Here is a 20,062-nt window from a genome sequence, read left to right as displayed (position 1 = left end):
AATGTGAGGAACTTCACCATCTTGCTGGGGGCATTCAATGCTGAGCTGTCCCTCAAATTAATTCACATAAATAAGACTACTCATCCATCATTCTCACACTAGAATAATAGGAACTGTGCTGTCCATTTAATAAGCATTTCTCCCCAGTTTGTAGTCAGTTGTTTTTTGTTATATCTGGGAATGATGGGTGATATGCCAGTTATTCATGGGTGTAACGATCACGATCACAGTGGTGCCCCTGCGACTAGGTCAAGAGGGGAAGGGGGTCCTCAGGGGACCCTTAGAATGCCACATTAGGCCCTCACACAGACGTGTCGCAGCACATAAAAGGACCTGACGCCATGCAGCGTCAGGACTTTTTGTGCTTGGTGTAAGGACCTTATATGTGCCGTGGAAAGCCAGATGTGGCAAACTGACCCCATGTGGACAAGAGAAGACAAGAGCGATGAGTAAAAATTTTATTTTTATGTCCAATCTAGGGGATCCGGTTTACTGGGGAGGTCTGATTTACAGGGGGTGGTCCAAACTGGGGGGTGGACACTCTTTGTACGCCCCTGCAGTGATTGCAGAGGCATGACTTTAAGTTCCTTAGCCCAATCGACCACATTTCTAATACTGCCGTCCTCTTATTTGGCAGGATATCCTTGGGGCCCCTCAGCCAGTAATGCCCGGTTGCCACTAAACCCGCTTCACCCCTATAGCATTGCCAGTGAGAAGACTAGTACTACACTATGAATAATTTCTGTTCAATTTACCCTAAGTTTGATATTTCAGCACAAAGCTTTTCTATCCGCTAATAAGACTTCATACATTTACCGGCAGGCAGTAAACCGTAATCTCTGCTGCTGGTAATATGGCTTCCCGAGGCACCGAATATTATATCAGACCATAATGAATTGACTCTAACTGTACAATACCAGACAATTTCCACAGCTTGAAACCCGTTTACAACACATTCAATCACAGTAATAGATCAGGGGCTGTATAATCAAGGTGTGGAAAGACAAATGTGTGTTTCGGCTCGATAACATGGATAACCACCACCCAGTCAATCCTGGTCCCGGTAAGGATATATTCGATTGTTAATGTACTGTGCATGTCAAGCTAGATGGATGTGGGTGATAATTGCTTCCTATCCTTGAGAGTGTATTAACATTTACTTGACAGGCCTGGTATGTGGGCAGTTCTTCTAGATCTAGTAGATGGCGGATTTGTGATATCTGAGACATTTGGAAAACCTAACTGTAAATGAATTGAGCTAACACAAATTGCTCTTGTGGGGTAAGGTGGAAACTTTTTTCCTCCGTACGCAAACTATATATGTATGAACTAATCATTTTCCACTTCATCCATAGTCCTGAGCTGGATGAGATTAAAGTGGTGCAAGTTGGCTCTTGGCTTTAGACTTGAAGGTGACCTTGGAGAATATAGAGGCATGATATATTCTCCTACTAACTTATTAAATGTTTCCAATGCTCTAGCAAAAACTTTAGCTAAACCCATTCTTACCTCCAGAACCTACAGATAACATACAATTGCTACATCACAGATAGGTACCATATGATTTCATGGCAATTTGTTTTATTGGATCCATTCCAGACAAAGCTACTTTTCCATCATCCAAGTCACCCTCTGCTTAATTTATTTATTCACTGTGTGTACTATGTTCCTTTAAAGCCCTTTATTCCAATTTTTTGTTAAGTTTCAAACTTATGAAGAATTAAAAAAATCCGGCCACACGCACTATAAAACAGCCAATATGTATAAGACCTACAGAACACATAACAACAGATCTCAAAAGTATGTCAGGTGTGTTAATATGGAGTAACACCTGGGCTGGTCTGTAGGACACTTTTACTGTAATTCTGAAGCTGCCATACATTGATCCAGCCCCAGTCCTTACAACATTTAAAGTCCATATAGGGAAAAAAACATAAAAAAGAACAGCCCTAAACATATCTTAGAAGGTACTGATTCTTCTTGGGGAGATCCAGCCTTTAGGGCAATGCTCCCTGGGAAAAAGTATGCAAAATAGCTCTACTCCCGAAGGAAGAAAACTGTCTCTCTGGTGCCATCTATAGGTAGCTACCCACAAAGTCCTAAATAGAGCCTTGAAACATGACTTGGATTATTAGCCAAACCATGGATGTCTCTGTTAGGGGTTGGACATTGACTTACAGATTAGTGACCTATAGATGACACTAGTGACAATTTTCTTTCTTCTGGAGTAGAGCTGTTGAGCTTTGACTAGAAATATATAAAAGACATGTGGTACTTACAGCTCTCCTCATCTGCTTCTCTCTTCCTAGATAATGGAATCAACTAGTCAGATTGTGTATTGTCCACTATTATACTTGGCTTCTCCCGAGGTGGGGAAGATTTTGTCACAAAACTGGTCAAAGCCTTCTCCTGAAAAGATAAAAAAAGAGTTTATTCGTTTACATTATGAACCAGGTTTAGTTAAAGTGGCTTTACCAGATCTCCTATCTGAGGACAGCATTGGATAGAGGAGGAGACGCTGAGCTTGGGAATATATTTTTCTATGATTTGATTCTGTATTTTCATGTAGATGTATAAATGCTGTCAGGACTCATAGAGAGAGCCTGTGAGTCCTGCTTCCTCCGCCCACACACAGTGATTGACAGCTCTTCCTGTATGAGTTTGTATACAGTCACAGCTGTGGGCGGAGGAAGCAGGACCCACAGGCTCTCTCTATGAGTCCTGGCAGCATTTAAACAGCTGAAAATACAGAATCAAATCATAGAAAAATATATATCCCCGAGCTCTGCGCCTTCCCCTCTATCCATTGCTGCCCTCAGATGGGAGATCTAACAGATCAACTTTAAATTACTTTGTGTATGTAGGAGAAATCTATTTATATAAAATAGTTTCTAATAAAAAAAAATCAATATAAAGAAACATATAAAACATAAACATCTAAAAATGTATACATGCTTATTGGTATATTAATACTAGCATATATTGTCAGCCTTGGGCATTGTACGGTCTATAGTTTGGTTAAGTCATAAAATACAAATATATTTGTCTGATCTATGACAGGACTTATAACTGGTATCTATCTAAGGAGGATTTGGCTTTGTAGTCAAATTCCAAACCAGAGGCATTTACCTCAACCAGTTGATGCCAGTGTTCAATTGGCTTTCTGGGATTTGCCAGCATCTCATTCCAATGTTCTCTTCCCGGCATATCCGCATCACCGCCCACACGGCACATTCCAATAACCTCATTGTGACCTATACTGTACAAATTAAATAAAATATGGAGGTTACATCTCATTTATCTGACTACAGAAAATATTAAATTTTTTATTTTTTAGTGCTATATATTAAATGAACAATAAAATGCACGAAAAATTGGGAACTAGACTTAATTATCAGATAGGAAGGATGATACAGTACATAGTAGTCCTGAAAGTTCTGTGGATTAAATATGGTTAATACCTACATATATATGGTCACTGTTTCGAGTAACAAAGATGAGAATAATAGACATTTAAAAGGGGGAGAAGGGGAGAGCAGAAGGAGTTTGTGTATACTTCTATGCAGGTGGGTGACTGGGGGACAGAAAGACAGCACTATAGCTCTAAGAGTATGTTCACACGGCGTTCTGTTCCGACCGGCCAATTTTTTACGCGGGCGTTTTGAAAAAAGAAAGTAGTGCAGGTCAGTTCATGGGATGTTTTTGGAGCCGTTTTTCATAAACTCTATAGAAAAACAGCTCCAGAAACAGCCGTAAAAAACGCTGCGAACATCGCGAGTTGCTCAAAAAACGTCTGAAAAGCAGGAGCTGTTTTCCCTTGAGTACAGCTCCGTATTTTCAGACGTTTTTGAGTTTGCAAGTGAACATACCCTAAGGGTATGTTCACGCGCTTAAGCAAAAGTGTCTGAAAATACGGAGCTGTACTCAAGGGAAAACAGCTCCTGATTTTCAGACGCTTATTAAGCGACTCGCGATTTTTGCTGCGTTTTTCGCTGCGTTTTTTACGGCCGTTTTTGGAGCGGTTTTCAATAGAGTTTATGAAAAACGACTCCAAAAACGGGTGAAGAAGTGACAAGCACTTCTTTTTTGCGGCCGTTTTTTTACGCGCCGTTTTTAAAAAAAAAGGCCCGTCGGAATAGGACGCCATTTTCCCATTGAAAACAATGGGCAGATGTTTGGAGGCATTCTGCTTCCGATTTTTCTGCCGTTTACGGCCCGAAAAACTGCCGGAAATAGGCTGTGTGAACATACCCTTAGAAGAACAGCTCTAGAGCACAAACTACTTTTAAACTAAAAGTAAAACACTGTGAAGACCAAGAGAACAGGAACATTCATAAACACATAAGTTCTATTATTTGGGAAGAAGATACATTAATTTGAATATCCGCCACAATTTTGATTTCCTTAAAGGGATATTCCCATCATTTAATGTTATAGAATATACTGCCATGATCAGTGGGGGTCCAGTGAAGGGACAAAAGTCCTTCGGACATTTCACCAGCACAGCGTTGCTTCCGGGCACCCGCTGTTCAGGGAACTACAGAACAGCTCTATTGAAGTGAATGGGGCTTTGTTTAAGTTCCCTGTACAGCGGGTGGCTGGTAGCATCACTGTGCAGGGAAAATCATTGTAAGAATCAATGGGGGTTCAGGCAGTTGGACCCTAATCAATCTATAAGTTATGGGATATATTGGCAATATCCTATAGCTTACTTTTGTGGAAAATGGATTTAATCTATATAAGTTCTAACATTCTGCACTGATTAATTTTAATAATATACCTTAGTTTGTCTGTTACAGGATGTGAAATAAACCGATACAAGCAAAGAGTTAAATGATAAAATTCTGTCTGCCTACAGACACCACTAGGGGGAGCTTACTGTCCTTACATATTAATACATCTATTATAAAGCTCAATGATAAATGTACATGCAATGAGCTCCCCCTAGTGGTGACTGCAAACAGCTAGAATTTTATCATTTAACTTTATCATGTAACGGGAAGCAAGGGTTTTATTTGGACTTATCATTTCTTCAAATGGAGCAGCTCGAGTCAGTGTATGGCCGGCAGACAGCAATAATAAAGCCTTCGTTTGATGAAATTATAAAGAGAAATGACCAAATCCTTACCAATCATAATCCATAACTGCAATTGTGAGGCTCACATGGTCCATATTTTCATTAGGAATGTCAAACACAAGTGCCTCATTATAAGTTGGGTTCAATGTATTCTTTTTTATAGACGTTTTTCGCTTTTTCAGCCTCCGGCCTTCACAGATGAGAGATGCTTTCACATATGGATCTTTAAGACAAAGACAACAAACAAGAAAGCTTACAATATATCATGTGCTAGAGTTGAGTTGCAGGTCAATGATATCAAGAATATCTCTTCTTGATGGTAAGAGACCTGACAAATGGAGCCGGAGGTATTGACCATTTGAGTATATATGAGCAAATTGATTTGTAATAGTCAAAATGCATGAGTTAGTGACGGAGTCAATAGCGTAGCGGCTTCGCTGAAGAAGAAGCAGAATAGGAGAATCGTTCTTTGTGCCCATATATCAATAATTTATTGAGCTTTTTTAAAGATATATATATTCATACAATCCTCCTGAGGGGGACTTTTTTGGAGGGATAGGTCTAACATTTGACCTTCTGTCCATCTTTGGTCCAACAAAGTCCCTATTTTCCAATTGATCAATATATATTCATTGATAAATCTACTATGTTTCCTAATTTCAGGAGAAACCGCTTTCGGCCTATGCGTTAAAATAGATCGTTGTCATTATGACCCTAAAAGTGAATGTCCACCATTTATATCAATTTTAGGTCTAACATTCTGTGCTGATTAATGTCTTAATATATATTTATAATGGTCGGAACCCCAATTTTCTGATACAGAGCTGCATAGACATAGAGTTAAAGGGGCACTCCGGACAAAACTAAACTTTCCCGTGTGGACCATAATGGTATTCAATGTGTCAGTCTCTCATCTGTTCTTTTTCTTGCTGCTTCTATCTCTATATATCAGACTGGGATGGTTGCTTAGAAACAGTGTAAATCAGTCTCGGTGACTACTTTCTCTACTTGAGTCTATGGAGATCTAGGTATCACCCATCACAGGCTTCAGGAGTTCCCGTACCACACTAGTATTACACAGGGGGGACAGAAACTTCTATCATCAGCTATCACCGATACTTAGAAAGGTTCCTGTCACATAAGTATAATGTAGAAGAATATAGTGCAGCCTCCCTGGCTGTATACTTATGGTTTCTCAGCTTATTTAGGAGAATATAGGGAGAATGATAATCACAGTGTCCCCCAGCATGCAGAAATGGTATGGTCTTTAGATAGTCATGTGATGCTGTGCTGAAGCATCATGGTATTGATAGCAAAGCAGAGGGGAAGAGAAAGCTGGGGAAATTTGAGAATCAAGATTGAGGCTTTTTTAAAGCACAGATAAAGCAGCAGTTCAAAAAATAAATACAGTATACATAAAAGAAGAGTAGAGTGTGGTATACAGTCAGGTGGGGGATGCAGACATGGAAAGTTGTGTATCCACTAGAGGTCTTCTTTAAATGATAATAATTTAAGTTCCTGAAGCCACCACTAGGGGGAGCTCTGCCATTTACTGCATACTGTTTTATTATTGCGTTTAATGTATAAACAGTATAAGCTTCTAAGCTCTAGCTGGTTATAGGTGCAGACAGTCAGAATTGTATCTCTTAATTTTATCTCGTGGAGCTCAGTATCAAAAAACAGAGGTCCGACTGCTTAGGAGGTAACATAGTTTGTGGTTTGTTATGCAATGGATTTCGATTGAGAAAACAAAACTGTTTTCATGGGTGGACATTGATTTTAAGTGAAAACACATCAATTCCTTTTAGGGAGCAGTCACACGTGGCAGATTTTGTTGCGGAAATTTCATCTGAATGGGGTTGCTTCTGCAGCAGGTGGATGGATTTCTGCAAGTTCCATTCAGATGAATGGAACTGATTTTCAGTCTCAGGAATTTCTGCAACAAAATCTGACGCATGTAAATCCATTGTAATGTAGGACTATAAACTGTGTTTGTAGGACTAAACTGTAATATCACTGTATTTATTGTGGCAGTGCAGAAATTTCACTGTTCCTTATACCTGTATTATGACATCACTGCCCTGTTTATCATCCCTGTGTTATGACATTACTGTGTTTATTATACATGTACTGGGACATCACTGTGTTTATTATACCTGTACTGTGATACTGTGACATCACTGTTTATTATACCTGTACTGTGACTTCACTGTGTTTATTATCCCTGTACTGTGACATCACTGTGTTTATTATACCTGTACTGTGACATCACTGTGTTTATTATACCTGTACTGTGATACTGTGACATCACTGTTTATTATACCTGTACTGTGACATCATTGTGTTTATTATCCATGTACTGTGACATCACTGTGTTTATTATCCCTGTACTGTGACATCACTGTGTATATTATCTCTGTACTGTGACATCACTGTATTTATTATCCCTGTACTGTGACATCGCTGTATTTATTATCCCTGTACTGTGACATCAGTATTTATTATCCCTGCACTGTGACATCACTGTGTATATTATCCCTTTACTGTGACATCACTGTATTTATTATCCGTGTACTGTGACATCACTGTGTATATTATCCCTGTACTGTGACATCAGTATTTATTATCCCTGTACTGTGACATCACTGTATTTATTATCCCTGTACTGTGACATCAATGTTTATTATTCCTGTACTGTGACATCACTGTATTTATTATCCCTGTACTGTGACATCAATGTTTATTATCCCTGTACTGTAATATCAGTATTTATTATCCCTGCACTGTGACATCACTGTGTTTATTATCCATGTACTGTGATATCACTGTGTATATTATCCCTGTACTGTGACATCACTGTATATATTATCTCTGTACTGTGACATCACTGTATTTATTATCCATGTACTGTGACATCACTGTGTTTATTATCCCTGTACTGTGACATCACTTTGTATATTATTCATGTACTGTGACATCACTGTGTTTTATTATCCCTGTACTGTGACATCACTGTGTATATTATTCATGTACTGTGACATCACTTTGTTTTATTATCCCTGTACTGTGACATCACTGTGTTTCATTATCCCTGTACTGTGACATCACTTTGTATATTATTCGTGTACTGTGACATAACTGTATTTATTATTCCTGTACTGTGACATCACTAGGTTTATTATCCATGTACTGTGATATCACTGTGTATATTATCCCTGTACTGTGACATCACTGTATTTATTATCCATGTACTGTGACTTCACTGTGTATATTATTCCTGTACTGTGACATCAATGTGTATATTATTCCTGTACTGTGACTTCACTGTGTATATTATCCCTGTACTGTGACATCACTGTGTTTATTATCCCTGTACTGTGACATCACTGTGTATATTATTCCTGTACGGTGACATCACTGTATTTATTATTCCTGTACTGTGACATCACTAGGTTTATTATCCATGTACTGTGACATCACTGTGTATACTATCTCTGTACTGTGACATCAGTATTTATTATCCCTGTACTGTGACATCACTGTGTTTATTATCCATGTACTGTGACATCACTGTGTTTATTATCCCTGTACTGTGACATCACTGTGTATATTATTCATGTACTGTGACATCACTGTGTATATTATCCCTGTACTGTGACATCAGTATTTATTATCCCTGTACTGTGACATCACTGTGTTTATTATCCATGTACTGTGACATCACTGTGTTTATTATCCCTGTACTGTGACATCACTGTGTATATTATCCCTGTACTGTGACATCACTGTATTTATTATCCATGTACTGTGACTTCACTGTGTATATTATTCCTGTACTGTGACATCACTGTATTTATTATCCATGTACTGTGACTTCACTGTGTACATATTATTCCTGTACTGTGACTTCACTGTGTATATTATCCCTGTACTGTGACATCACTGTATGTATTATCCCTGTACTGTGACATCACTGTATGTATTATACATGTACTGTGACATCACTGTGTATATTACCCCTGTACTGTGACTTCACTGTGTATATTATTCATGGGGTACAATATCACTTTGTGCATTATGCAGGTTCTGTGACATTACTGTAAGAATTATGAGCTACTGAGGCTGAAGTTGCACCTGAGAACAGGATCACTGGGAGGGTCATTGGTTCCTCTGCAGGGTACCCGTATTATTATAGTCCATGTAAAGTTGGGAGGGCCTATTGCAGATTTTGCATGGGGGTTTAGGAACTTCAATTTACTTCTCTGCTTCTAAAGATCTAAGGTGTTCAATGTTCAAGGAGGTCTACTTGAAATTATGAGATTTTTCCACTTTCTCATAAAAATGGAAGTATCAGACCCCTGCTGTGCTGGCTCAATGCAGATACCTGAACTGGGAGATGTCTGATCACCCATAGGTGTCTATGACCAACCCAAGAGTTCCTGTCCTGTTATATGGCTGGATTCAGCATTAACTAGGGAGATCACATGAGGTATGCCGAGTCTTGCAAATTATACTGGGAATGCTGATACATCACCAATATCATTTTATTCCATCCTTGGGTTAACCCCTTCCCTCCTCAGCTTTCACTTTTGTATTTTCCTCCCCACCTTCCACAAGCTATAATGTTTTTATTTTTCCATCTATATAGCCATATAAGGGCTTGTTTTTTGCGGGACAAGTTGTAGTTTTTCATGGCACTATTTACTGTACCGAATAATGTACTGGGAAGATGAAAAAAAATTATTTGTGGGGTGAAATGGGTAAAAAACAGCGATTATGCCATCTTTTTGACAGTAGTTGTTTTAACGGCGTCCATCAGGCGGTAAAAACGACATATTCCCCTTATTCTACAGGTTGATACGATTACCAAATTTATATGGTTTGTTTTATGTTTTACCACTTTTAAAAGAAATAAAATTATTTGCTAAATGAAAAAATTATTTTGTGTCGCCGTATTCTGAGAGCCATAACTTTTTCATTTTTCCATCAATTTAGCGATGTGAGGGCTTAAATTTTGCGGGGCGAGGTTTCATTTTCACCGATACCATTTTGGGGTATATGCAACTTTTTGATCACTTTTTATGTAATTTTTTTTTTAGCGCTAAGGTGACCAAAAAACAGAAATTTGCATGTTTTATATATTTATTTTTTTACGACATTCACCGAGCGGGTTACACAACGCTATATTGTGATAGTTCGGACTTTTACGGACACTGCGATACCAGTTATGTTAACTTTTATTTTTTTTTAACATTGATTTAGGGAAAAACTTTTAATACTTTATTTTTTTTTGGAACATAGAAAAAACCTTTATTGAACAGTTTTTTTTCCCTTTTTTCATTAGTCCCCCTAGGGGGCTTTAAGCAGCAATCACTGGATCGATTGCATGATATACTGCAATACTAATGTAATGTATTAGAGGCAGAGCTTCAAAGGAGTACAAAAATGGTGGACCTGGGGGTCTTTGTTAGGCCTCCAGGCTGCCATAACAACCGTTGTTGTGCTGCGGTGGAGAGCGGGTGCGATGGCTTTTTTGAGGGGGCGCCCCCCTGATTCTAACACTTTAAATGCTGCAGTCGCGATTGACCGCTGAATTTAAGGTGTTAAACGGGCAGAATCAAAGTAAACTTTGATTCCGCCTGTTGCAGTGAGGTGTCGGCTGTGTAACACAGCCGTCACCCGCTGTGTATGGAGCGAGCTCAACCCGTGATCCCGCTCCATACTTTCCCTTAACCCTTATCACGTACAGTTACGTCATAATGCGTTAAGGGGTTTTAAAGGGTAACTAAACGTTTGACAAACTTCTTACATGTCATAGTGACATGTCAGAAGTTTTGATTGGTGGGGGTCCGAGCACTGAGACCCCCACCAAGTGCTAAAACAAAGCGGCAGAAGTGCTCAGCCGCTTCGTTTCTGTACGGCTTTTTCCGGAAAGTCGATGTATCGGAGTACGGGCTCATAGACTTTCGATACTTCTGACACGTCACTATGACTTGTCAGAAGTTTGTCAAACGTTTAGTTACTCTCTAAGTCTTCTCTATGTTTTACGTTCATCCTTTCAGCTTTGACCCAATATGAACTAATGGATTCTATTGAAAACTTTCTTCTTTAGATTATAATCACAAAGTTGATACGGTATGTCCTACTTAAGCCAAGGCCATTTCACAACGTCACCTCTGGGGTTTCTAATGAGACAAAGGCAGGAGGAACATGAAGAACACATTTTCAGATCACGATTAATATGAGCAAAAATTCCAATCTTCAACTATGTTGTTTTGGTGGCAGATGCGGTAGGAACACTTCAGTGATGAAAATCAATTATTAATCACAGACAACTCCATGTCTAAGAGATAACTCAGAAATGTTCTTCCTCTATAGCTGCGCTAGTGCTGATTGTTTAGGCCATGAAATATTTAGTATCGCTTAGTAAAAATAATCAAAACCATGAGTCTTGCTTAACTTTTATATGCTAATACAGATATTGACTTGATATCACAGCGGACTTGCCACAGATTTTAGTTTTTGCATTGCAAAGGCTGAAATCCGCAGTGAAATTCCGCTTCTTCTCCGCATGCTGCGGACTGAAAATTCTGCACCGCAGCCTATGGTCCGCAGAGGAGTTTTCCGCAACTTCTGAACTAAGTTTCCTAAAAATGTATAGGAACAAATGTAAAAAACGGCCACTGGAGAATTCCACTGCGGACTGTCCGCAGCGGAAAACCACAGCAATTCCGCCACGTGTGAATGTGCCCTAAGTCTTATAATTCTGGCACGGGTAAAACATATAAGCTCTGCATATGTTGCCCTTGGTTGGACATACCACCCCTGTTACTATATTTTGATGACTGGCTATAGGTGGCATGGTCATGACTATTCATGAAAAGGACTGTCCATTTTGGACACCCCATTTTCCTTCTTAAAACCCTCTCGCAAGTTGTAATGTTTAGACTTTAGATGGTGCCATGAGCTACAATGATGATCGATGGGGCTCCTCTGTTTATATGAGCCAACGTGTTGATGGATGTGACTGTGGCCCCCAGCTTTTGTTAATAGAAGAGATCCAGAGACACAACCACTCTATTAGGCTACTGAGGAAGAATTGTCCAAAAAACAGAGACCTCCTTCAAGCCAGCCACGGCCACCAATTTCCTGTCAAAGTTACTATTAGATGTGGTTCTTCTGGTCTATACAAGATTGTAAGATTATTTTAGTAAATATATAGCAACCTGAATTTGAGTTTGTTCTTCTTGTTGGCAAGCAACCTTCAACTTATTCTCTTACAAAGTGGGCAGAGAAAAGGATGAAGGACCTAACTGGGCATTGCCATGAGTGGACATGGGAAGAGTGATCACAGGCAAAGTATTGGCCGGATGGTAGGCTACGTGTTTTGGCGTCAAACTGAACCGTTCTTCAGGCATAACTTAACTTAGTTGATACCTTGCCTGTGACAACTCCTCCAAGATCTACTCACGGTAGGAGTTCTCAGACCTTTTCTTTGCCCACATTGACTATAATCCGAGGATCTCTTGAAACCCTCGCCTGACAAGAGAAGCCACAGGGTACCTCTCTTTGGATTGATGCTCTTTCTCAGTGCACTTCTTGCCTTTAGCTCAACCTGTCCATGTTGGTGAATTCTCATTTTTCATTCATACCACCATTAGACATCCCGTCCCATGGAGAGCGATTGTGCTTCATTACTATTTACATGCAAATATTACTTTGTCTCCTAAAATTGCATTAAATAACTCACCGGAGAAGCCAGTCAGATCCATTGCCTTCAGGTTCGATGCTTTAATGATGGTGACAGTAAGGCGACCGGCAGTCGGGAGGTAACACAGAGAGAAGTTGATTTCACCCAAGTCGGCTTTCTCCTTGAAATGCAAAACAGACTTTAAGCATTTCCTGTTTTTATAGCAATATTATTTTCAGAAGAGGAGCAATTAGGTAAAAAGATTCTGCAATTAAACCAATTAAAATGAAAACTAGTACACAAGGTGTAGACACTTCACCAGATGTTTCGACATCTCAATCAACGTCCTTAAGTAACTCATCTACTAAGTCTGTCTTTTCAGTATTCATGGTACAGACTTCTTTTACCTTTGAGTTTTTTAGACCAGTGATCCCCAACCACCGGGCCATGGACCAATACTGGGCCGCGGATCATTTGGTACTGGGCCGCGGTATATGGTATCCGCCCCAGTGGCCGCAGGGAACTTCGGGTGAAAAACCACACCAAACCGTGGTGCAGTTTTTCGGCCAGAATGTCCACTGCGGAAAGAGCATTTAACTGGCCTGCTTCATCCCAGTAGATCGCTGCAGCCTGTGATTGGCTGCAGCGGCGGTCACATGGGATGAAACGTCATCTCAGGAGGCCGGCCCTCTAACGTCATCCAGGCCGGCTTCCTAGGATGATGTTTCATCCCATGTGTTACCGCCGTGGTCACATGGGATGAAACATCATCCCAGGAGGCCGGCCTGGAGGAAGAACACAGACTTCAGGATAAGTATAAGTTTTTTTGTTTTTTTTTCTGAGTTGCATTTTTGCGGCGGAATCACTGCAATTCCGGCACAATAAACGCAACAACTGCTATTTGTTGCGGGATTTACCTCCCCATTGAATTAAATAGTGAAAACCCCCAACAAATAAGAGGCGTTTATGCAAATACAATTGACATGCTGCGGAATAAAACTCTGCACCGCATGTCAATTTCTGAGCGGTTCTTCCGCTCATTATTTATACAGCGTGTGGATGACATATGTTTTATCTCATCCACTTTCCTGCTACGGTATTATGCTGTGGACTTTCCGCAACAAATTCCGTTGTGGAAAATCCGCAACGTGTGAACTGACCCTAACCGACCAACCGAAACCCAATCCGCCGTTCCCTGGAAAAATGTTCATGCATAAAACTGGTCCCTGGTGCAAAAAAGGTTGGGGACCACTGTTTTAGATCATGTGTGAACTAAGATGGTGAAAAACATAGGATCATTTATAGTATTACTCCACATTTCTGCTTAGTTTCTAGGACTTTCTAGGACCTGTCTACTGGACTAACCATACCTGAACCAAATTAAGGAACATGCACCATGGCTACTGCAGAGACAAAATAGACACAGGCGAAGACCACCATACACATTACATAACTGTTGTCCAGTTTGGCCAACAACTAACTCCCGAATTTCCCATAAACATGCACTTTTTTATTTCCCGATTTATCTCAATGGGAAGAGGAGAATAAGACATTGTCAGAAACTTGTGTCCCCTCCAGACATCTGTTGAAGCTCGTATCTCCTAGAGAAAAAAATCAATTGGGCATGTGATATAAAACCTGACTGATCCTTCATTCCCTCAATGGTAAATGCAGAGAAACTCGGGCTGGCTGCATCGGCTATGCCTCAAAAATCAGCAGGTTTCTCCGACTTTAATTTAGTGTTTATGGTCATCTCTACGTATAGTAGCAAGCCTTTCACAAAATTGTGAAAAATATAAAAGAATTATGGGTCAACCAATTCAACAATGGAGGTGCAACAAAGAGAAATGGGCACAGGGGCAAAAAAAAAAAGTCTACAATAATTTGGTCAAAGAGAAACAAAAAATTATGCTAGAGCCAATTTCATAGGAAAAATTAACATTTTAAAGTGTAACTAAACATTCGACAAACATCTGACATGTCATAGTTTTGATTGGTGGGGGTCCGAGCACTGAGACCTCCACCAATCACTAAAACGAAGCAGCAGAAGCGCACGTGTGAGCGCTTACCTGCTTTATTTCTGTACGGCTTTTTCCGAAAATTAAGGTATCGGAGTACGGGCTCAATAGAAAGTCTATGAGCCCGTAATCCGATAAGTTGGCTTTCCGAAAAAAGCCGAACAGATTGGTGGGGGTCTCCGTGCTCGGACCCCCACAAATCAGAACTTCTGACATGTCACTATGACATGTCAGAAGTTTGTCGAACATTTAGTTACCCTTTAAATTTGGGTTCAGTACAGGCAAATTGTAACACATGTGGCTGATATGAGGGCCATGCAGAGGTTGGCTCTATAGCCCTTGCAACGAGTTACGTGACCCTGCTCAGGGTTCCCAACCAAAACGGGCACCACAATGGTAAAGGGCAAGGAAGGTGAAAAAGTGCCAATGGTCACGTTTGCCCATCTATCTGGTGATAGTAAGAGATAAGGGATAAAGAAAAGCAGTGTCCTCCTGTCCCAGGATGGAGGTGTGGTAGGAAGAACCAGCATTAGGTGGTGAGGTCTACTTTCATTTTCTGTTGGCTATCCCCCTCCATTACTTAGTTGCCATTAACCATAGTATCAGTGCCCATGATTGGCCTAAAAATAAGTATTAACCTGGACTAGCGGAGTCGGGCACTGTGAATGGTTATCATACTGGTCCAGCTCTTAGAATACTTGTTGTTCTCTGGACTGGACCTCCTCCTGGGCCAACCATTAATAATACCCACCATCGGCATGGCACCAATCAATGTCCTGGGTGCTTACATTGTTAGTTTATGCCAGTTTAGTAAACCAGCTAGTCATTTCTTGGCATGAAAGATTCACTGTTTGTGGAAGAACATACATGAAACATTTTTGTTTTCCCTGTCTGTTTTCCGTATCTGTAGCCAGTGTTCCTGTCTGCGTTCAGCCATGTCCCAATTCCAACCTGATAAATATGTATGTCTTGTCAGAGCCAGCGATCTGTGGCGCTACAAATCCATTTGTGATGTGAAACAAAAACCGCAGAACAGACTAGTCTCACTAGACACAGGCTCACAACAAGACGTAAGAATATGAAAGGAACACAATCCCACAAAAATACATCTAAGACGACACAGAAATACTAAAGCACGTGCGTTCCTTCTGGATACTCAAGAGAGAATCTTCCCGGCCAATTTTCTCCTAATGAAAACGCTTATCAATTTTATTTTATAGCTGGAGGAGTGGGGGAGAGGAGGGATGCCCGCACTGTGCCATTTTCTACTGCACATCTACATTACAGCGGTATTCCAGTTTAGAAACCCCATTTCATACACCCTATTAGGATGTTAATAGAGGGGGGTTCCCCATTCCGGATCCTTATCTCTAGGTAATAAAGACGTGTCCTGTTCTGCATTACACAGAAACCGCATTGATTTGAATGACCACTGTGTAATACTTAATTTCTCCTGTGGTGGCACTGCAGGGAATTTAAGCAGTTACTGCCAAGTTTCCCTACGGATTGTAACTGATCGCTGGTGTCCCAGCAGTAGGACATTTTGTGAATTTCTTGTCTAAGATCCCACCTTGTCTTCTTGTCTAGGGACCCTTCTAACACATAGGGATTGTCAAAAGCGGAGAACCCCTTTAGGCTGTTTTTTTTCCAGTCAGTGACACTCCTGTCTATAGCTGCAATACCAGCCACAGCCATGCACAAGAGTGGCGCTGTTTCTAGAAAAAAAAAACAGATCTTACAACACGTCTTAATACTTTGAGATCTATTGTTTTATTGGAAAGAGAAGACTTGGATGTCCTAGTACGATAATCTAATGTACGTGGGGAGGGGGGTTTAGGTAACTCAGGTGTCTGCACTCAGGGGTTAATTACAATGAACTTGTATACATTTTACCCCCACAGCCATTTATTTTTTAAAAGGAATAACAATGTTGACGGCTATTCCTGAGTCCCCATAGAACACATCTACTGATGCAGCAGTGCTCACTGAGTATATCATGTTTTATTAGTAATCACCTTATCGTTTGTATTCTGTTTGCATCTCCCTTCCCCGAATATCATGTAATTAAGCAATTTCCTGTGCATGGGGCACATAGCATCATTCATCCTAATCTGCCTGGTTCATGAATAGAATGCAAAACTGCAGTGAAGACTGACATAAGCAAATCAGTAGGAAAAATTAGCAAAGAGTGGGTCACCGCAGTCATACCATTTAGGACATCTACACTGCATTGGGCACTGCAATGACTGCCATTACTGATAGTCTTCCAGCATCTGTTACCCTTGGAAGATAACCTCAAGATAACGCAGAAAAAGTTGCATGGAATATTACGTCTTATGCCGCATTTTTCTTTTGCAGATCTGCACTGAGTCCCGGCAACAGACAAATAGATGTTTCAAAAGAAACAGAACAAGAGTGAAACAAAATAGGCACCTGGGTTAGGTGATATATTATACATGACTTGGTATAAATATTTTAACGCGCACCAACCTGAGGTAGAAGGAAAGAATGAAGGTAAAATGTGGAGGGTAAAACGAAGGGGCGATGATCATGAGAACGTCCGTCTATGTGATTGATACAATGATAAAAGTATATCCAGTAGTATCTTATTTATTACCCAATGTTTATATAACAGTCACATTGGTGCATCTATCATCTATCTATCTATCTATCTATCTATCTATCTATCTATCTATCTATCTATCTATCTATCTATCTATCTATCTATCTATCTATCTATCTATCTATCTCATATCTATCTATCTATCTATCTATCTATCTATCTCATATCTATCTATCTATCTATCTATCTATCTATCTATCTATCTATCTATCTATCTATCTATCTATCTATCTATCTATCTATCTATCTATCTATCTATCTATCCCATATCTATCTATCTATCTATCTATCTATCTATCTATCTATCTATCTATCTATCTATCTATCTATCTATCTATCTATCTATCTATCTATCTATCTATCTATCTATCTATCTATCTCATATCTATCTATCTATCTATCTATCTATCTATCTATCTATCTATCTATCTATCTATCTATCTATCTATCTATCTATCTATCTATCTATCTATCTATCTATCTATCTATCTATCTATCTATCTATCTATCTATCTAATCTATCTATCTATCATGAGCAAATGTCCCAAAATTTGTTTTGGGTCCAATTCGGTTGAATCAGCTGTCCGATTTGTCTTGGTCCGAATAAATTCACTCCAAATGTCCCGGTTGCCGTGACAGCAACAAATATGGGTAAATGAAGGAATAACCGCAGTGCATTTTGGAAAGAATGGCTGCAAGGCATGAAAGAGAAGCCCGTCTGCGGGAATATGATCCTTTTTCTAATCTGTAAAATGGCGGATGTAGATCAGAGGTGGCGGTCATTTTGCCGCGATTTGTGCACAGCAAATCAAAAAAGTATCTGAATCCAAACCTTTTGCCAGATTTGGACCAAATATAATTTGTATATAATCGATTCTCTCATCTCTAATGTGAATATATGTATAAGTCGGCACCCGCTAGTACAAATTGTTGTTCTGCCATCAATGAACCACCAATGGTGTCACCGCCGCCCCAAGGTAAGAAAAGGAATTCTGTGGCTGACTCTTTAAATGGAGCACGGTGACTGGCACTGTTATGTCTTCAAGAGCATTAATCTGAAGTAATCTATACTTTAAGGTGGCAGGACACAAACATAAAAATTGTAATCAGCCCTTAAATTATGATATATCTGTATACCGGAGCTTGGTTTTTCTAATTTGATAAAAAATATATTTTGTCGGCATGCAGCCACCACTAGGGGGAGCTAAATGTATATGGATTTATAGAGCTAGTATTGAACTCTATGGGAGCTGTATAAATCTATATTCAGTGAGCGCCCCTAGTGGCAGCTGCAGGTAGTCTCTATGGCAGTGTCACAGCAAGCAGAAGTTTAGTGCTGGGCCCCCTTCCCCCGTGGGCCCCATAGCAGTGTCTGGCCGTGAGCCCCAGTGTCTTGCCCTGCCTCTATGGTCTCTCTTTCTATCTTTCTCTTTTACGTGTATTCCGATAAACTCTCATTTTAGAAACATGGCCTTGTGGGAAATCTTCAGTATATCTCATGTAAAATCAAAGTCATCAAATACAGGCCATGTGTTAATATATGAAATGCTTCCCTTACTATACATAGCTGCGATGTGCTGCAGGAAAATAAGCCGCCGTACCAGAAGGCGCCATCTCCTCTTTATAATAGTAAGATATGTTTATTTTTCTTTTGTCTTTGGGCTGATAATCCGAAGCGACAGAGCTCCCCTAGCACGATAACGCGGCTGTATACCAATAACGAGGCTCCCTCGGCAGTTTCCCAGATAAAAAGTTTTCGTCCTTCGCAGAAAATTGGCAGCATGCTAATTAGCCGCGGTGTAACTGAGCATTTTGCGGCTGTATTCTCTAGAAAAGTAGAAGTATTCCCATCGAGAGGGAGGGTGAAAGGGAAAGGAAGCGGCATACGGATTTATTAACCCTTTGGCTCCTTCCAAAACACACTCTACTGACTATTTAAAGAGGTTCTTCATTGTATATACTCAGATACTCATTGTATATATATCCTATGCAGGTATGTCTATGACTGTAGACTCAAATTTAAAGGAATTGTATAGTTTAGAAACCAATTCAGGACCCTCAACAATTAATCAGAATGGAGAGCGGCTACAAAGACCTCTGGAGGACTCAGCATCACTGTGCAGGTTTCTGAAACCCATTGATTTCAATAGGATAATTGTAATACCTCCTTTTGCCTGTGGTGGGGCTACAGGAGAGTTAAACACTTGTTACTTTTAGTTGGACAACCTGTAATCAGCTTACGATCAGGGGACCCTTCTGAAAATGGACTGTTTAGTGGAAAAACCCTTTAAATCGGGGCGTTAATTTGGCAAAAACTTTGCTGCTATGAATTATATTTGCCTGCAAAATGTACTCTTATAAACTTCTTATGTTGCCCTTCAAAGAGATCTCCAGTATTGCTTCCTCTGGACTCATGGCTGACTTGAGAACTTTATGTATTTACAGTTTATCAGGCTTCAGAGCGGAAATCTCCCAGCATTCCCTGCTGGTTTAATTGGCATCCAGGAAAGTGTCTTTACATGTGGCACTGTATAAAAATCTGATATAATAAAAAACTAACTGTGCCATTGTCTTATAGGAGCTCAGCTATGCTATAAGGGGTGTGTCTGACTACAAACTTGTTGACTTTCCAGTGAATAGAACTTTAGGCCTTA

The 20,062-nt window shown here is 40.0% G+C and overlaps 1 protein-coding gene across 5 annotated transcripts in view; it reads right to left on the bottom strand.

Moving 5' to 3' along the window:
• The window catches only part of SYT3 (synaptotagmin 3), a 169,138-nt gene that overhangs the window by 9,616 nt on the left and 139,460 nt on the right, over window positions 1–20,062 (bottom strand). For all 5 annotated transcript variants that reach the window (XM_075840238.1, XM_075840242.1, XM_075840241.1 and 2 more), the window contains 4 exons: window positions 12,828–12,948; window positions 5,129–5,300; window positions 3,130–3,259; window positions 2,280–2,409 (listed from right to left, as the gene is read on the bottom strand). In XM_075840238.1, coding sequence (XP_075696353.1) covers window positions 2,323–2,409; window positions 3,130–3,259; window positions 5,129–5,300; window positions 12,828–12,948 — 510 coding nt within the window. In that variant the 3' untranslated portion in view covers window positions 2,280–2,322. The remainder of the gene's footprint in view (window positions 1–2,279; window positions 2,410–3,129; window positions 3,260–5,128; window positions 5,301–12,827; window positions 12,949–20,062) is intronic.

Source organism: Rhinoderma darwinii, chromosome 10 (assembly GCF_050947455.1).
Source record: "Rhinoderma darwinii isolate aRhiDar2 chromosome 10, aRhiDar2.hap1, whole genome shotgun sequence".
Lineage (NCBI taxonomy): Eukaryota > Metazoa > Chordata > Amphibia > Anura > Rhinodermatidae > Rhinoderma > Rhinoderma darwinii.
The sequence above is the reverse complement of the archived record's forward strand: the minus strand, read 5'-3'. Positions and strand labels throughout refer to the sequence as shown.